This window comes from Salvelinus sp. IW2-2015, linkage group LG18 (assembly GCF_002910315.2).
Source record: "Salvelinus sp. IW2-2015 linkage group LG18, ASM291031v2, whole genome shotgun sequence".
Lineage (NCBI taxonomy): Eukaryota > Metazoa > Chordata > Actinopteri > Salmoniformes > Salmonidae > Salvelinus > Salvelinus sp. IW2-2015.
Genome location: NC_036858.1, coordinates 40,930,416 through 40,950,819, shown reverse-complemented (window position 1 = coordinate 40,950,819; position 20,404 = coordinate 40,930,416). Strand labels below are relative to the sequence as shown.

At 44.6% G+C, this 20,404-nt stretch overlaps 1 protein-coding gene across 2 annotated transcripts in view; it reads right to left on the bottom strand.

Moving 5' to 3' along the window:
* Positions 1-491: 491 nt before the first annotated feature.
* Positions 492-20,404, bottom strand: part of LOC111977451 (carbohydrate sulfotransferase 15) — a 39,231-nt gene continuing 19,318 nt past the window's right edge. Inside the window, exons 2-8 of one of the 2 annotated variants that reach the window (XM_024006884.2) lie at positions 9,660-10,329; positions 9,186-9,528; positions 8,157-8,300; positions 4,197-4,353; positions 3,679-3,835; positions 1,761-1,908; positions 492-839 (exon numbers count right to left, since the gene is read on the bottom strand). In XM_024006884.2, the coding sequence (XP_023862652.1) occupies positions 649-839; positions 1,761-1,908; positions 3,679-3,835; positions 4,197-4,353; positions 8,157-8,300; positions 9,186-9,528; positions 9,660-10,142 (1,623 nt within the window). In that variant the 5' untranslated portion in view covers positions 10,143-10,329 and the 3' untranslated portion in view covers positions 492-648. The remainder of the gene's footprint in view (positions 840-1,760; positions 1,909-3,678; positions 3,836-4,196; positions 4,354-8,156; positions 8,301-9,185; positions 9,529-9,659; positions 10,330-20,404) is intronic. The other variant, XM_024006885.2, reaches the window with a different exon arrangement.

Here is a 20,404-nt window from a genome sequence, read left to right as displayed (position 1 = left end):
TCAGTCATTAGCATTGTGAAGGCTCTCCTTTCACTCTCGGTATGTGTTATGTCAAAGCTTCCCCACTAGAGGGAGGAGTCCACCAGTCTATCCCAGTCATTTTCCAGGAGTCTCCTACAAAAAGCGAACTCTTCACCAACATGTAAGGGCACCGCCGTCAAATGCGTCATCACGAATGGCAAGCGAAAGGAAATCACAGAGGGAAACCACACAAAAAGTATATCCTTTCAACATCAAGTAAGGCTCCCGAGTGGCGCAGAGGTCTAAGGCACTGCATCTTAGTGCTAGAGGCGTCACTACAGACCCTGGTTCGATTTCAGGCTGTATCACAACCGGCCATGATTGGGATTCCCATAGGGCGGCGCACAATTCCCCAGCGTCGTCTGGGTTAGAGTTTGGCTGGGGTAGGCTGTCATTGCAAAAAATAATTTGTTCTTAACTGACTTGCCTAATTAAATAGAGGTTATTTTAAAAAGTACTAGACAGATGCATTGTTCAGTACCTCAGCCATTTTATTGTCTATACATTTGCCCATTGTGACATGTCATGTCCATGGTTTATCCCACTTGACAGTTTACCTCATAGCACTCATAGGACCATGGGGGACTTACTCCTCAGGACTGTATCCATCTCTGATTAAGACATTCCTCATGTCTCTGTCCAGTGGAAGGCCTTGTTGTCCAGGACTGTGGCCAGTTTGTGGTTGAATGGCTGGTGGAACACCCTGAGCAGGTCCCTGGTGCTGGGCAACATGGGGCCCAAGCTCCTGTCTGCTGCCCTCCGTGTGTTGGACATGGGCCTCTTGGTGAGAGCTGCCTCGGTCTGCTCAGATAAAGGCCCTATGCAAAAGACGAATTGTTGTTCAATATTTTGTTTATAAATAGATGATTGTGTTTCTATCGTCTGCCTTGGTATAGGCTCTGAGATTACATAGGCTATGRTGTCACGCTCCTAATCCTATTGCACAGCAATACTGTAGTATAACCATACTTTCACATACTGTCAACGCTACCGGTCTATTGACTTTCGAGCATGCTTGATTGATAAATGGTAGCCTACTATTTGTTGTGTAGCAGGACTAATTTAAACCAATTATGTCAGAAAAGGACCCACYGGGCACAGATGYCAGTTCAACGTCTAGTTTTGGTTTACATCCAATCAGCTTTCCACGTTGATTCAATGTCATCACATTGAATGTTTTGGTYGAAATGACATGGAACCAACATTGATTCAACCAGTTTTTGCCCAGTAGGGAGAGACATGTACTGCAATACGATTATGATTCAGGCCTATGTAATAAAAGTCAAATAAACATTTTAGACGACATGCTGCAATGCGATCTCCTTACCAACRGCAGTTGCATCTGTTTTGCTGTTTTTATTTGCTTACCATTATAATAATTCTCAAGCATCAAACACCTCCCCATTTCCCCCAAATGAACAATAAAGCATATTTTCTTACAATTCAGTTGATCAACCTTCTGGAAGTTGTGCACACACATCATTTGAGATTTGTGTGGAGATATGCACACTTTCCCATCATGTTCAACATGAACACAGACCAACCTTTGTGGTGCATTCAAGGTATAGAGTCTTTTTTATATCCACACACACCTTTGATAAATGAGGCCCCAGATGTTGAAATGCACACAGAGGAAGAAGCAGACATGTACATGCATCAACAATATTGTGTCCTAGCTCAACAAACCTAGGATGTTGCTGTAGAATTCAAGCTGATAACTGTGTTTTTCCAGTACGTACCCACGTTTAGGAAGTCAAAGACTTTATTTATGGTGAGTCTCAGATTGGCAGCGTAGTCTTCTAACTGCAGCACTAGGATCTGATTCTTGTGGAAGACAGTCAACCAGTCCAGCAGGAAGACAACATATAGTCCCAGGTTCAGTCTGACCTGGAGAGGACCACAACAAACACTGAACATTAGACTATCATTACATTTACATAACTATTCTACCAAGGCTTCATTGTTAAGGTGGAGAACAAGCTACATGCTATAGGAATACTGGTGATAAAGAGTCACAGCATGACTCGTTACAAGTACACAAGCTTACCTGCAGAGAGTGCTGGAGACCAACCGACAAAAGTAATTATACTTCTGTAGATACAGCAGAGCGAGAGGAGGCACTGTCTGAGATTAACTACTCAGATGAACTCAACAGCATGGATTCAGAAGTCAAATGTAAACAGGGAGCTACTTTAGGTCGACATCCATGACGCTGCTGTATGTCAAAGAACTTATACTTTATTCATATTTATTTACCTTAATAGGGACACACGGATCTCCAAAGGTACTCCTCTGAACACCATGTTGGCACCAATATAATAACATTACTACCACAAATCAGGCTGAAAGGTATGTAGAACAGTGTGAACAGTAGTGTTTATCTCTGGCTGTGGGTATCGTGATTTGTGCTTTTCCTATGTAAACTAGCTGTGCCCCAGGCTGTGACAGCTGCAGCCAACCTGGTATCCTACTGTGTGACGAGGGTACAGACAGAGCTAGCTCAGCTCAACCCCATGGAAATGCTGCTCGGGTACATTACAGCATCTGGACGGTTTATAATTTACAGAGGGCATTTGGCAAGCCTTTACTTAGCATTGCTGTACTCTGTCCAATAAGGAAATGTTTGCAGCATTAAAGCTTGTGGACCCAAGGAAGGGTAGCTGCTGCATGYGCAACGGCTAATGGGGATCATCATAAACTAAACAAAGCACACATACCTGTATAAAACTGAGCCAATGTCAATGTAGTAAAATAGTTAAAACAGCAAGAAAATGTATTTTCTGAAAATAAATGACAATATTTCTAGAGACTACTTCCTAAATAACTTCCCGTAAGTGCATCTCAGTGCAATCAGTTCTGAAAGGAAACTTCACAGTTCCTCACTAATCAAATCAGTGGCATATGTCACAACACAATTTCACCAGCCTCAAGGAAGTAGCCGTGATTTGAATAAAATATCCTATTAGACATGGAAAATAAAGGCCTGAGTTATGGATCACAATTTGGCATGGAATCAATCTAGCTAAGGCCTGGAAAATGTATCACAATTTGGCATAGACAAAGCCATCTCTGAATAACTTTGTATGCACTTTGATGACATCCCACTGGGCAAAAACTGTTTGCATCCACATTGTTCCCATGTCATTTCAACAAAACCAAAAAATKTGATGATGCTGAATCACCGAGGATTTGCAAAAAGATTGGATTTGTAAAAAGTCATCAACATAATGGGGATTTAGTACTTTTTTCACCCACATTTTAACCCAACTCCAACGACATACTGACATTTGTGGTTGATTTCACATTAAATTCAGGTTATCTGGCAACTCAACCAAGCGTAAATCAAAACTAGACATTGAACTGCCCTCTGTGCCCTATGGGATAATGCTCTATTAATAAATGCGGTAAAAATGAGTGTTTCTTCTTTCTCTTGCACATTACTTCCCATCTAGACAATACACTATCCACCAAAGATAGTGACACAATAAACAGAATATTGCATTCCAATGCATTTACTTTGAATACCTATGGTAAGAGACTGTTGTACATTTCCATTGCCAGGAATAAAAATATGCATGCATGACTGTAAGTCGCTTTGGATAAAAGTGTCTGCTAAATGGCATATGTATTGTTATTTTATTTATATGTTCCACTCACCGGCATGGCATTGGAGAGTCTAGTATTGTAGACACAGGAACGCATGGAGCTCTCTGCTAAACAAGCCTCAAACAGCTGTAAAGATTCTGAGACCCTCTGGTCAAAGTCCTCCACTGACTTGTTAGCCATGTTGAAGTACAGGTAGTCTGAATACAACCTAAGCCACAGGGAGACACAAACCAGAAAACATACTTTCATCAGATACATTGACCAAATGCACAGACATTCCTATAGTGAAAACTATGTGACAGCAAGTCCACAAATTCTCGAGTTCTACAGATGTAGGACTTAATTTGATCACCCTGGTGTGTGAGAATAGTGTATTCAATGTTTAAAAAGGATTCTAAGGTTTGTAATTTCCACATTAACATTTCAGACTTGATTTGCACAAACACAAAAATGGATCAACCCCRAATTTTTTTCCCATTAATTATAATCCATATGATAATGTACTGCAGTTGCTGCAGGATTATTTCCTGCTGTGAGAAACTGGTCAAATTACGATCCCACATCTGTACCTCTCTACTGGGTCTCTGAGCATGACGATGATTTTAGCGTTGGGCTGAACAGTGTGGATGAAGTCCTGGGCCAGGAAAGGAGGCTCCCCATCCACCCGGTTGTCATAGAGATAGCTCCAGGCTTGGTTGTCCCACATCGTGGATGCGCTTGCTTCACCTGTCAATCCAACAGAAGTGTGATGCCCATTTAAAATGATAATGCCAGAGAAGCTGGTGTTTGGAGGCAAACTGTGCCAATATATCCTCCAGACACCGGATTTGAGGGAATTATTACTTTCATACAATGGGATACCAACATATTAAATTAATGATGGACCTATTTTCATTAAAAACTTAATTTTTATGAATTTATTCATACTATTTCATCCTTCCACGAGATATAGTCCTGACACAAATGTAGGGTTGCAAACCAAGCCAGCTGGTTTTTCATTCTATTGGTTAGGTTGCCAGAGTAGCCGGGGACTTTAATGCAGGGAAACTTAAATTCGTTTTACCTCATTTCTATCAGCATGTTAAATGTGCAACCAGAGGGAAAAAAATTCTAGACCACCTTTACTCCACACACAGAGACACGTACAGAGCTCTCCCTCGCCCTCCATTTGGCAAATCTGACCATAACTCTATCCTCCTGATTTCTGCTTACAAGCAAAAATTAAAGCAGGAAGCACCAGTGACTCGGTCTATAAAAAAAGTGGTCAGATGAAGCAGATGCTAAACTACAGGACTGTTTTGCTAGCACAGAATGGAATACGTTCCGGGATTCTTCCGATGGCATTAAGAAGTACACCACATCAGTCACTTGCTTTATCAACAAGTGCATCGAGGACGTTGTCCCCACAGTGACTGTACGTACATTCCCCAACCAGAAGCCATGGATTACAGGCAACATTCGCACTGAGCTAAAGGTTAGAGCTGCCGCTTTCAAGGAGTGGGACTCTAACCCGGAAGCTTATAAGAAATCCCACTACGCCCTTCAACAAACCATCAAACAGGCAAAGCGTCAATACAGGAATAAGATCGACTCGTAGTACACCGGCTCTGACTCTTGTTGGATGTGGCAGGGCTTGCAAACTATTACAGACCACAAAGGGAAGCACAGCTGAGAGCTGCCCAGTGACACGAGCCTACCAGACGAGCTAAATAACTTCTATGCTCGCTTTGAGGCAAGTAACACGGAAACATGCATGATAGCATCAGCTGTTCCGGATGACTGTGTGATCACGCTCTCCGCGGCCAATGTGAGTAAGACTTTAAACCGGTCAACATTCACAAGGCCGCTGGGCCAGATGGATTACCAGGACGTGTACTCCGAGCATGCACTGACCAACTGGCAAGTGTTTTCACTGACATTTTCAACCTCTCCCTGTCTGAGTCTGTAATACTAACATGTTTCAAGCAGACCACCATTGTCCCTGTGCCCAAGAACACTAAGGTAACCTACCTAAATGACTACCGACCCGCAGCACTGATGTCTGTAGCCATGAAATGCTTTGAAAGGCTGGTCATGGCTCACATCAACACCATTATCCCAGAAACCCTAGACCCACTCCAATGTGCATACCACCCCAACAGATCCACAGATGATGCAATCTCTATTGCAATGCACACTGCCCTTTCCCACCTGGACAAAAGGAACACCTATGTTAGAATGCTATTCATTGACTACAGCTCAGCGTTCCACACCATAGTGCCCTCAAAGCTCATCACTAAGCTAAGGACCCTGGGACTAAACACATCCCTCTTCAACTGGATCCTGGATTTTCCGACGGGCCGTCCACAGGTGGTAAGGGTAGGTAACAACACATCCACCACGCTGATCCTCAACACGGGGGCCCCGTTCTTAGTCCCCTCCTGTACTCGCTGTTCACTCACGACTGCACGACCAGGCATGACTCCAACACCATCATTAACTTTGCTGACGACACAACAGAGGTAGGCCTGATCACCGACATCGATGAGACAGCCTATAGGGAGGAGGTCAGAGACCTGGTGCAAAGACAAGAACTTCTCCCTCAATGTGATTAAGACAAAGGAGATGATTGTGGACTACAGGAAAAGGATGACCGAGCATGACCCCATTCTCATTGACGGGGCTGCAGTGGAGCAGGTTGAGAGCTTCAAGTTCCTTGGCGTCCACATCACCAACAAACTAACATGGTCCAAACACACCAAGACTGTCGTGAAGAGGGCATGACAAAACCTATTCCCCCTCAGGAGACTGAAAAGATTTGGCATTGGAAATCAGATCCTCAAAAGGTTTTACAGCTGCACCATCGAGAGCATCCTGRCGGGTTACATCACTGCCTGGTAAGGCAACTGCTCGGCCTCCGACCGCAAGGCACTACAGAGGGTAGTGTGTACAGCCCAGTACATCAGCCCAGGGTCAGTTTGTTATATCTGGARTACTTCTCCTGTCTTATCCGGTGTCCTGTGTGAATTTAAGTATGCTCTCTCTAATTCTCTCTTTCTCTCTTTCTTTCTCTCTCTCGGAGGACCTGAGCCCTAGGACCATGCCKCAGGACGACCTGGCATGATGACTCCTTGCTATCCCCAGTCCACCTGGCCGTGTTGCTGCTCCAATTTCAACTGTTCTGCCTGCGGCTATGGAACCCTGACCTGTTCACCGGACGTGCTACCTGTCCCAGACCTGCTGTTTTCAACTCTCTAGAGACCGCAGGAACGGTAGAGATACTCTTAATGATCGGCTATGAAAAGCCAACTGACATTTCTTGCTGCACCTCGACAACTACTGTGATCATTATTATTTGACCATGCTGGTCATTTATGAACATTTGAACATCTTGGCCATGTTCTGTTATAATCTCCAGCCGGCACAGCCAGAAGAGGACTGCCACCCCTCATAGCCTGGTTCCCTCTAGGTTTCTTCCTAGGTTTTGGCTTTCTAGGGAGTTTTTCCTAGCCACCGTGCTTCTAACCCTGCATTGCTTGCTGTTAGGGGTTTTAGGCTGGGTTTCTGTACAGACACTTTAGATATCAGCTGATGTACGAAGGCTATATAAATACATTTGATTTGATTTGATCACTCGTGGCCAAGCTTCCTGCATCCAGGACCTCTATACCAGGCAGTGTCAGAGGAAGGCCCTAAAATTGAAATACTCCAGCAACCCAAGTCATAGACTGTTCTCTCTGCTACTGTTTCTGTCTGCTTCGCAAGCGATACCGGAGCACCAAGTCTAAGGTCCAAGAGGCTTCTAAAAGCTTCTACCCCCAAGCCATAAGACTCCTGAACAGCTAATCAAAGGCTACCCAGACTGTTTGCATTGCCCCCCCTTTCTATGCTGCTGCTTACTCTCTGTTATTATCTATGCATAGCCACTTTAATAACTCTACCTGCATGTACATAATTACCTCAATTACCTCGACACGGGTGCCCCCGCACATTGACACATTGACTCTGTACCGGTACCGCCCTGTATATAGCCCCGCTATTGTTATTTACTGCTGCTTTTAATATTTGGTTATACTTACCTCTTACTTTTTTTCATTTTTTTTCTTAAAATTACATTGTTGGGTAAGTAAGCATTTCACTGTAAGGTCGACACCTGTTTGGCGCATGTGACAAATAACATTTGATTTGATTTGAATCACACAACTCCTCTCCTCACATAAACGTATACACACACACACACACACACACACACACACACACACACACACACACACACACACACCACACACACACACACACCACACACACACACACACAGCACACACACCACAACAACACACACACACACACACACACACACACACACACACACACAGAGTAAGACGACAGCCTCCATGACTAACTCTCTTGAAAAGAGTGAAGAAGCCAGCCTCTATGACTAATTTTGTTGAGTGCAACCCAAGAGTTTATAAAGACTTTCAAATTATCTCAATTATTATTCAAGTATATATAAATGACCTACAGTACATATATGACGACCTGTATGTTACCTGTGATGAGGTGTCGCTGGCTGTCATCTCCAGAGGTATTCCCCAGTATTCCCTGCTGGATGTGGTAGGCAGCCAGGTCAAAAAGGTCCAGGTAGTCCTCCACAGGGAAGCGCTCCAGGAGGCCGTCTTTAAGATGGATGATACCTACACCACAAGGGAAAACAACATCATGGTCAATGACTTCATCATTCAATCTTATTTTACTACCACTTCCATCTATGATCTATCATAACTCTAGACCCTCTCAAAAGCAAATCATATTTTTCAACAAAACTTCTCTGCCAGCTTAAGGTGATACAATTTTGACTGTAAGTTCCTTCCATATTTTCACGCCTGTCAGAGCTCAGAGCAGATTAAGACCTCCGACTACGTCGCCACAGGAGACCCGATGTAGCTGCCTTTCTGATCCATTGTCAGCAGAAAGATCAACATCTTCAACCATTTCCCGCACTGCTTTGAACGCCCACAAATCCACTTGGCGATGGAGTCGGCAATCAATGAACTCTGTGTGATCTACAGTATGGCTCTCCTCAGAGTGTGAGCCGACACCTACGCTGCCTCTCAGAAGCATTCCATTCAATTAAAGGAATTACAACAGACACTAGGCTGGAGGGGCTGGACCTGGTCTCATCTATCACCTGGACACTACAGTAGAGGTCTAGAACAACACTTTTTCACTCTGTACAAAGGTTTAGAAAAATAACCGTAGGGGGAATTACAAGCGGAGATGATCAAAACAGAGGCAACTCTTTGGGTCTTCATTCAGTTATATTGTTACTAGTGTACATAATGTAGATTTAGGCACAGTCATTGGGAAAAGAGGCACACTGGATTACCTCAAAATATATGTAATATGAATATGAATGGAAATAAGTTCATCCACACACTACTGGTGGTTCCCCCTGGAAATGTATTTTGGCAGGGTGAAAAGTCTGTTGAAGCCAATGTAAAGGTTTTCCATCCAAATCAAGGGAAGTAAAATTATTTGGGCAGCTCTACCAAAGTGAAGACAGGGGGACTAGGGCTTACCAAACCTTTTCCTTGTCCACCAGTGGGGCTCTTTCATGGTGGTGAACTTAACCTCCGGGTGTAGCAGCAGTCGGTGAAACAGGTCCGTTGTGCCACATTTGGGCTGGCCAATGATGTAGAAATATGGCAGACAGCGCAGGCGGTATTGCTTGTCGTTGAAGCTGTGGGACAAGTGTTCCTGGAAATTATTCCTCAGGTAGTCACAGACAGTCCGGAAGGTCTTGGAGCGAACTGCATACAAGTTTTTCCTGTAAGGATCCACTTTGGTTTTCCCAGAGAGCTCCTCATACCAGCATGGACTCTTGATATTGGGGAGGAACTGACGAGGAATAATGGAAAACAACTGGGAAGTGCAAAACAGATACAATGTCAAACAGTCCTAGACAATTTATCTTAATTGATATTATGATTGAAATCATTTTCGCCCTGAAACAAAATAGCACACATGAAACAACAGGCCAGACACATACTCACATGAGAGTCACTATTGACAACGTCCTTCAGAAGAGGCAGCTTCCTTGGGCTGAACTCAAGCTTAGCTGTAATGCACTTCACCAGGAGCTTAATGTTGACATAGTCCTTGGTAGAGGACAGGTTAGGGGAGATGGTGCTGCTGGGGTTGACTGTAGTACTGAGGTGGAACGGTGGCGGTGTCAGCATCAGACCCTTTTTATCCAAGGTCAAGACGTAAGAAGCCATAATGAGGAAGGTCAACGTCAGTCCGAGCAGGAAGCTGATAACCTTGACCTTTGTGACACTCCTCAGGGGGCCCAATGGCCACAGAGGAACCCGCCTCACCTCCAGGACACTGGGCAGGATTATGTGACCGTCATCCACATCGTCCAAACAAGGCATTGTGGGTCTTTTCCTGTAGTTCTTAACTTCCATGGGGCAGAGTTGGCCATATGTGTAGTCCGTTTGAGAAATGGCACCATTTTTGTAGTCTGTACGAGACATTATGTAGACAGGATGGAACAGGGCTGTGGAGAGGGGGATGCAGACTGTGGCCGTCAAGGCACATCTATTGTGGGATGGGAGGTGTGTGGAGGAGCAGTAGAGGGTTTATCCATCATGGCTGCTCCAAATGTTGCTGGAGGCACAACAGGTACTATAGCACCACAGTCTGACATTCAGTAGTGTTCTCCTGTCAAACAAGAGATAATTCTATTTATTTTTCAACCGTTTTTAAAACAGAGGAACATTTTGAACACTACAATGGTCAATTAATCTGTGATTGGTTTTCCCCTTCAATGGTGTAGTGTTTTGTGGACTTTGTCATATACAGCTCACAGCTGTTTCCTGACCAGCTGCTAAGTATTATTCCAGGATTARGGTTCAGTTAGAGGCGATCTAACATGTGAGACATGTAACATTAATTCTGCGGCCTCCACTAGCAAGTCTGACCACTCCAATTACTTATCACAACCTCTCAGGACGCTCATAGCAGAGAGTGTGTTCTTGTCAGGCAATGCTTCCCTGCTCTAGGTATAAGGATCAAACAGTGGGCACAAAAGCTTCCAATGTGAAAGCAAAATGGTCTGTCTGTACCTTCTGAATTTAGGGCTTATCAAAGTCCTTTGCCTATAGGCTAAAATAAACCTTAACAATTTAGAACACATTTCCCTCTATTCTAAGGGGAAATGAAAGGTTGATCCAAGAAAATGTTATGATTTGGAGATTAAAGGTTTTCTTGTGACATCAACAGTACTATTGATACAGGTGGACAAACAGCACGGCAGTCTTTTAGATAGAGAAAGCAAGTATTATTTCTGGACATGTGTGCTGAATAATTCCAGACACAGGACTGACAAAATTCTTTAAAAACACTTCCATCACACTTCCTGGAACCATAATTCATTCTGTTTTCTTTTCTTTTCAGAGTTTATACGAATGAACAATCCCTCTGGATGTTGAAATGAAATCCCAGCCAAGTTACAGTGAATTACACTTGGTACATTCAATGAATTTACAGTGTTATTCCTCATTGCATTACGGTTGTTCTATTCACACTGGGGCCTCATTAAACAGAGGCCACTGAACACTTCAGTGATTTTAAATAGTCACATATTTCTAGCACTGGCTGTCAAAAATGTTAGGTTACACTCTACTTGAGCGATGTGTCATCATACAACCTATGACATACAGCAATTAAAAATAGATTTAGTTAGAAGACATATTCAATGTGGGGTAGAGTGGGGTAAGTTGAGCAATTTTTACATTCAGCATCACTCCCTCAAGGGAAATATACTATCCTTTCTAACAAAGATTTCTACATATATTTCAGGATGTTGTGCATCCCTAGAAATAATCTGAATTTGTGTAAATATTAGTTTTGAGAACATATCTTGTCCAAAAAAAGTGGTCACTYGGCACAATTTACCACAGGTATGGTGTAAGTTGAGCCACGGGGCAGGGTAAGTTAAGCCACCTACAAATCTGTACTGAATAAAATATGACCACTACCTTCATAAAACAATGCCTATCTTTATTTCCCCAAAACAATTCAACACAACCACAATCACTTTTTTGTCTTTTAATAATTTTAAGCATCTTTAACACAGGCTTAACACCTAACTTTGTCATTTGTTTAAACCTTTAACAATGTCCAGGCCCTTTTGTTATCTCATATCCCAAGGATAATGCCTTGCATTACACCTTGGAAGAAAACACTTCAATTTGCTTGACCATTGGCTCAACTTACCCCAAGCAATCATTTTGACTATATTAGCCACAATAATATATCAGCCACAATAATGCACTTTCATGCTAGGTTTAGAACATCATATTGAGACCCCAACTGATGTATAGAACAATCTTAAAAGTATCTACTTCGGTTTAGATACAGTATCATGAAACCTCTAACATAATACATGAATTTGAGTTGGATGAAAATCAATTTTTTTAACCTAACTTGCTTACCATTTTTTCTATGTGTTTTTTTCCTTCACAGACTCCATGAAATGATGACCTCTTCCTAAATATTTGGTCAAATGATTAATTCTGTGCATGGTTTCCTAGAAACAAGGGTGGCTCAACTTACCCCTTTGACTCAGCTCACCTCTTTGGCTCAACATACCCCTTTTGCTCAACTTACCCCATTGGCTCAACTTACCCCACTCTCCCCTATATCCTAACATATGTTTGTATCCCCCATGCGTGCTCAATGTTCCAAAGGTTTATGTGAGTCAATACTCCATTTGAATTACTCACAATGTCTATATGCTTTTGAGCAAAAATACAACGACTCAAAAAATGCTATGTGTTTGAGGTCATCTCCACAAGGTGTAGGTCCAGTATGCAGTATCCAGCACGCAAACAGAGCATACATAAACTGTGTCTATGGGATGAGAGGACAGTGCTGGTACTGGTACTGGTGGGGATGGTGGAGGGAGAGGAGATTTAAAGACGAAAGCTGGTATATTCAACCCTGCTTGGTTCTGTCTTTGGCAGACACCTGTGTCACAGTGAGTCTTTTGGTGAGGTGATGATTTGGCATGCCTCCTTTGCAGAGATTTCAGGGAGTCAAAACCAAGAGTTTGTTTAGTCTACACACACATACACAGCTTGAGAGCTGGCACTCACCAACTGCTCTCTTCTGTGTGTTTTTGTTGTTGGAGGGTTGAGGGTCAGTGCGGGGTGGCGTACTCCGTGGCATCTCATTCATAGTTTGGCTGTGTGCTGCTGTTCTGATTCTAAGATTCTGCTAACACACACACGTATGCACGCACGCATTACAGTTTTGATAGTCATCACTGCATCCTGTATCAAAAGGTTGGCTGGATTCGCTAATGACCTGTAGATCTATACATTACTCCCTTTTTGTTTACAAGGTTAAGTTTTAATGCACCGTATTGCTATAACTGTCAAGTCTCCCCTCGCTCCGGCGCTCGACGTCGCCCGTTTACTAACCACCGGTCCTGGCAACCCTCATTACGCACACCTGGGCCCCATCACTACCATGATTACTTCTCCTTTATATAGCACTCCCTAGCATCACCGTTCAGGCAGTATTGGTTCTGTGCTCATGTCCAGACGAGTCTCTTGTTTTGTATCGCTCTATATTCTTTATTAAACTCACCAACTGCACCTGCTTCCTGACTCCCAGCGTCATTGTTACAGAGTACTGCCTCAACAAATGGAAGCAGCAAGGAATTAAGACCTCCCAGATGGTCGGCAAACAGGGATATCTACTTCGTCAACACCACGACCAGCTGGCGTATCTGGGGACGGCTATGGATGAGGTCCTCCGCGTTCCTCAACATCTCGACATTACCTGTGGGGCGTCACCTCTAACAAGCGGAGGATTCTCTACCACGAGTCGACCCAGCGAGCCAGCACCCCAGCTGATCCAGCAGTCCACCCAGATCAGCGATGCCCGTTTGTCCCTCCCGGACAAATATGACGGGACTCCATCCAAATGCCGTGGCTTCCTACAGCGGGGATCCCTCTATTTTGCTCATCAGATGGTAGCCCCCACCACCAAGAGGTCCAAGGTTGCCATGGTTATTTCCCTGCTGACCGAACGCGTGTTGGAGTGGGCTACGGCCGCCTGGGAGAGAGGAGGGGCTGGGCTCCTATGAGGGGTTCATGGCTCTGTTCAGACTAGTCTTCAATCATCCACCAGAGGGCAGAGAGGGGAGTGAGCGCCTATTCCAACTACGGCAGGATGGCCAGACCGCTCCGTCAGTGTTCCAGGCATTCGTTAACAAGGTGTTCTGGGATATGCTCGGACGCCAGGTGTTCGTTTATATCGACGACATCCTGGTCTACTCAGCTACCTAGAATGCCTCCTGGCTAACCACCTATATGTCGAAGCGGAAAAGTGCCAATTCCATCAGGAGGCTGTCTCCTTTCTGGGTTACCAGATCAGTCCGCAAGAAGTGATGATGGATGGTAAGAAGGTAGATGCTGCCAGGTCATGGCCAGTCCCAACCACAATAAAGGGGTTACAATGGTTTTTGGGGTTTGCCAACTTCTACCGCCACTTCATCAAGAACTGTAGCGCTCTCCTCTCACCTCTCTCCTCAAGGCTGGTCACTGTACGTTGGGGTGAAGTTCTGCAGCCGACGAAGCCTTCCGCCTACTGAAGGGACATTTCACCCCCGCCCCGTCGCTCAAACACCCAGATCCTACGCTGCCCTTTGTGGTGAAGGTGGATACTTCAGAAGTGGRTGTGGGGGCTTTCCTGTCCCAACGACAAGGTAATCCACATAAATTGTTTCCATGTGCATATTACTCAAAGAAACTGTCCCCTGCAGAGAGGAACTACGATGTCGGCRATGGGACCTCCTGGCGGTGAAGTTGGCATTAGAGAAGTGGAGACACTGGCTTGAGGATGCCAAGGACCCATTTCTCATGCTCACTGACCATCGGAACCTGGAGTACATACAGACAGCGAGGCGGCTGAACCCCCGCCAAGCAAGGTGAGCCCTTTTTTCCCACTAGATTTGACTTCACTCTGACATATCGCCCAGGTTCAAAGAACACCAAAGCCGATGTCCCRTCTCTACGATTCGGGAAAGGTTCCTGCCCTGAGTGCACCCATAATTCTCCTCTCTCGAGTCGTAGCCCTGTCACGACTTCCGCTGAAGTCGACTTCTCTCCTTGTTCGGGCGGCGTTCGGCGGTCGACGTCACCGGTCTTCTAGCCATCGCTGCTCCACTTGTCATTGTTCCATTTGTTTTGTCTTGTTTCCCCACACAGCTGGTTTACATTCCCTAATCACACTACATATATATTCTCTCTGATCCCCCCCATGTCTTTGTGTGGAATTGTTTTGTTACATGTTTCGTGTTACGTGCCAGGCTGGTTTTTCCCCGGGTAACGTGTTGTACCCGAGTGGGTTTAATTGTTTAACTTATGCATTATTGTGACTGTTGTCGTGGTAGGTGGTAGGTTCCGGACTGCGRCCCGTCGTAGGAGGTTCCGGTCTGCGGCCCGTCGTAGGAGGTTCCGGTCTGCGGCCCGTCGTAGGAGGTTCCGGTCTGTAGACTGTCGCCGGACGCTCTGGACTGGGTACTGTTGCCGGATGCTCTGGACTGGGTACTGTTGCCGGACGCTCTGGACTGGGTACTGGTCTGTAGACTGTCGCTAGACGCTCTGGACTGGTACTTTTGCGACGCTCGGCTGGTACTGTCGCCGGACGCTCTGGACTGGGTACTGTCGCCGGGACGCTCTGGACTGGCGAGGCGCACTGTAGGCCTGGTGCGTGGTGCCGCACTGGTGGTACCGGGCTGGGGACACGCACCTCATGGCAGGGTGGGGAGGAGGAACAGGGCGTACTGGACTGCCGAGGCGCACTATAGCCTGGTGCGTGGTGTTGGCACTGGTGGTACTGGGCTGGGGAGACACACCTCAGGGCGAGTGCGGGGAGCAGGCACAGGGAGTTCTGGACCCTGGAGGCGCACTGGTGGCCTGGTGCTCGGTGCCGGCACTGGTGGTACCGGCTGGAGACACGCACCTCAGGGCGAGTGCGGGGAGCAGGCACAGGACTTACTGCGGCTGTGGAGGCGTACTGGAGGTCTGGAGTGTAGAGCTGACACAACCCGTCCTGGCTGGATGTTTATACTTGCCCTGCAAATGCAGGGCGCTGGCACAGGACGCACAGGGCTGTGCAGAMTCACAGTACGCAGAGCCGGCGCAGGATATCCTGGTCCAAGRAGGTACACTGGAGACYAGGAGCGCTGAGCCGGCACTCTCCTACCTGGCTGGATGCCCATTCTAGCCCGGCCAATGCGAGGAGCTGGAATAGAGCGCACCGGGCTAGAAATGCGCACTGGAGATACCGTGCGTTCCACCGCATAACACGGTGCCTGACCAGTAACACGCTCCCCACGGTAAGCACGAGGAGTTGGCTCAGGTCTCCTACCTGACTTAGCCAATCTCCTCGTGTTCCCCCCCCCCCCAAAAGGTTATTGGGGCTGCCTCTTGGGCTTCCGTGCTAGCCGTGTACCCTTATATCGTCGCTGTTCCTCCATTCTCCTGTATCCCTCCTCGCACTGTTCCATAGAATCCCAGGCGGGCACTGGCACTCTCTCTGGATCGATCGACCACCTGTCTATCTCCTCCCAGGTTGTTACCCACTCATCCTTCTCCCGGGTCCATTTTTCCACCAAGCGCTGTTCCTCCCATTCACGCTGCTTGGTCCTTTTTGGTGGGTTATTCTATCACGTTCTTCGTCGGGCGAAAGAGAGGAGGACCAAGATGCAGCGTGGTGAGTATTCATTTTAATAGAATAGAATACTTGAACAAAACTAAAACAAAAAAAACAACAAACAAACGACGACGAAACAGTCCCGTAACGTGAACACAAGTACACATAAAACAGGAACAATAACCCACAACCCACAATACAAAACAGGCTACCTAAATATGGCTCCCAATCAGAGACAACGAMAAACACCTGCCTCTGATTGAGAACCATATCAGGCCAAACACATAGAAATAGACAAACTAGACAAACAACATAGAATGCCCACTCATATCACACCCTGATCAAACAAAACATAGAAACATACAAAACAAACTATGGTCAGGGCGTGACAAGTACGCTCAGATGGCGTCACTCCTCCGCCTGACTCCCAGCGTCATTGTTACAATAACAACATTCTTGATACATTTCATCTTAATGTTCTGGTGCCGTTCGGGCAGTTTAGAGTATTGATTTGGGAATTATTTGTGGAGGAATGTCAGTTTTTCTGCGTGATTTGTGAAGTTTTACATGTGCTTCCCATTACTGTGTTTTTGTATTATGTGTATATTTGTAATGTGCAGGGAACATTTGAAAAAGAGACCTAGATCTCAATATCTTTCCTGATAAAATAACACACACACACACACAGAGTTTGTTACCACTTGACATTGCAAGTGTGATTAAGGGGATGTGGACAGGCATCCATCCCTATGATCTACTCCATCTGGGTTAGAGTTCAACCCTGCTGCTAATGTAAAACCCACCTGACCCACCACACAAAGGAGGGCACGTAATGAACCTGAATACACAACCGAAAACTGAAAAAATAGCTCAGCCATGAGGGATCCAGATGATCTCCACCTTTTAATGATATGCAGTTACAAGCCAGATGCCTACAGACTCAGGGCCATGGAAACCCTACAGCCCCAAATCTCATGTTTTAATTTCTCAGCCTCCAGGATCCCATTAGAGCAGGTCTCTCTCCCTGTGCCACTGCCAACACACATTTTCCCACCAAGGTACACACAKGCACGCACGCACACCACTCCCTACTCCATTCCATCACATATTCCAACTGTCAGTGTTTGTCCCTCTGACTGTTCCCCCTGGTCTCTCTCCATGCCCAATCCACTGAATTGCCAGTGGTGGAGGTGTTTTTTCCACATTCCTGTAAAGATTAGACAGGAACTCATGTTAAATACTGTTGAAGTAATATGGCCACAGGTTCATCTGCCTCACCGAAAGCCCATTCTAGTGGGAAGCTGCTGTAGACCACCAAGTGCTAACAGTCAGTATCTGGATAACGTGTGAAATGCTTGATAATGTATGTGATATCAACAGAGAGGTATATTTTCTGGGTGATTTAAATATTGACTGGCTTTCATTTAAGCTGCCCACTCAAGAAAAAGCTTCAAACTGTAACCGGTGCCTGAAACCTGGTTCAGGTTATCAGTCAACCTACCATGGTAGTTAGAAACAKCACAGGAATGAAATCAACAACATGCATTGATCACATCTGTACTAATGCTGCAGAAATGTGCTAGAAAGCAGTATCCAGACCCATCGGATGTACTGATCACAATATGGTAGCCATATCTTGGAAAACCAAAGTTCCAATGGCTGGGCATAATATAGTGTATAAGAGGTAATAAAATAAGTTTTGTAGTGATTCCTATGTTGATGATGTAACAATACTTGTTGGTCCGTGGTGTGTAATGAGGAGCAAACAGACGTTGTACTTGACACATTTATGAAATTGCTTATCCCAGTTACTAATAAGCTTGCACCCATGAATAAAATGACTGAAAAAAGTGTTAAATCCCTGTGGATTGATGAGGAATTWAAAAAAATTATGGTTGAGAGGGATGAGGCAAAAGGAATGACAAATAAATCTGGCTGCACAACCGATTGGCAAACTGTGAAATCATGTGACTAAAATGAATAAAAAGTGTGGCAGATGAATCAGAATTAGTTGGGTAACATAGATAATTAAGATGTTTTATTTGCATAATATGCTTATGTGAGATACTTGTCATTAGAATGTATCCTTTTGGACTATAGTGTTGGCAGTTGCACTTTTCCCTAAGCTGGAGCTCAGTCACTTGGGGCCCAGAGAGGGGAGAGGTCAGGCTTGTCTTTCACATGTCCCTGGTGTTATGCAGAACATCAGAAAGGAAAGAGAACAGAATGGAACATTGTCTTCATATGTGAATGTGTCTTTACCTATTCTTCAACCATGTGAAGGGATGGCGTGATTAATGGGGACCAATTACTTGTCTCCACATTGTCTGTGCGCCAGTCACTCCCTCCTTTTCCCATTGGGGGAGGTGTATGGCAGTGTCTGGAAACATTGTATGTCCTCTCTGATCTTACACTTATCCTGGGATAGTGTATGACATAGAGGCTCACTCCCCTCAGTGAGCTTGTCCAGGAGTGGGGTCAAGAGGGGGTTTACTTGAGATGGGAGTATCTAGAGGTGATAATTGATATATGCCATTGGATGAGTTGGTGTTTTTGTACTATGAAGTACCAGGAACGAGATTAGAACCTCGTCTGAGGGACCAAACTGAACGATAATTTATAGCGAATGTTATCTGGCTAMGGGATACTCCTTTCTCAAGAAAAAGTATTTCTTTGTGAACAGTTCCTAAGATCTGTGGTTCGTCATGTAAGTTGAGAGGGGTGTATCTTGGCTATAAAAGATCTTTGTATTTTTCTGTAGTCACTTTTCAATGGTTCATTAGAGATAGCGCATCATTGAAAGTCAAAAAGGCTATTGCAAAGCTTATTATTATTAAAGATGGAGTTTAAGTATAACTCTGACTGGTGTGTAGTTGGTAACTCTCCTCATTTGGTAAGGCAGAAATATGCCACCACAAAAGAAGAAGAAACTACACTATGAAACAAAGATAAATTACATAAAGAATGAAAGTAAAAAGCTTTGGAGCACCTTCAGTGAAATTTTGCGAAAACAGGCAAAATCAGCTCCATCATTCATCTCAAAACCGAATGATATTGCCAACTGCTTTAATGATTTTTTCATTGGCAAGATTAGCAAACTTAGGCATGACATGCCAGAAACTAATGCTGACACTACACATCCAAGTATATCAGACCAAATCATGAACGGCAAGAATTGTAATTTTGAATTCCGTAAAGTCAGTGTGGAAGAAGTGAAAAAATTATTATTGTCTATCAACAATGACAAGCCACCGGGGTCTGACAACTTGGATAGAAAATTACTGAGGATAATAGCGAACGATATTGGCAATCCTATTTGGCATATCTTCAATTTAAGCCTACTAGAAGATGTGTGCCCTCAGGCCTGGAGGGAACCAAAAGTAATTCCGCTACCTAAGAATGAGCTTTACTGGCTCAAATAGCCGACCAATCATTCTGTTACAATCCTTTAGAAACTTTGGGGAAATGGTGTTTCACCAGATACAATGCTATTTTACAATGAACAAATTGACACACTTTCAGGACGATTATAGAGAAGGACATTCAATAAGCACAGCACTAACACAAATGACTGATGATTGGCTGAGAGAAATTTATGATAAAAATATTGTGGGTGGCTGTTTTGTTGACTTCAGTGTGGCTTTTGACATTACCAATCATAGTCTACTGCTGGAAAAAAGTATGTGTTATGGTTTTACAACCCTTGCACAATTGTGGATAAAGAGTTACAGTTGAAGTCGGAAGTTTACATACACCTTAGCCAAATACATTTAAACTCAGTTTTTCAAGTAAAAAATCATTGTCTTAGGTCAGTTAGAATTACCACTTTATTTTAAGAATGTGAAATGTCAGAATAATAGTAAAGACAATGATTTATTTCAGCTTTTATTTCTTTCCTCACATTCCCAGTGGGTCAGAAGATTACATACACTCAATTAGTATTTGGTAGCATTGCATTTAAAAATATGTTTTATCTTGGGTCAAACGTTTCGGGTAGCCTTCCACAAGCTTCCCACATTAAGTTGGGTGACTTTTGGCCCATTCCTCCTGACAGAGCTGGTGTAAC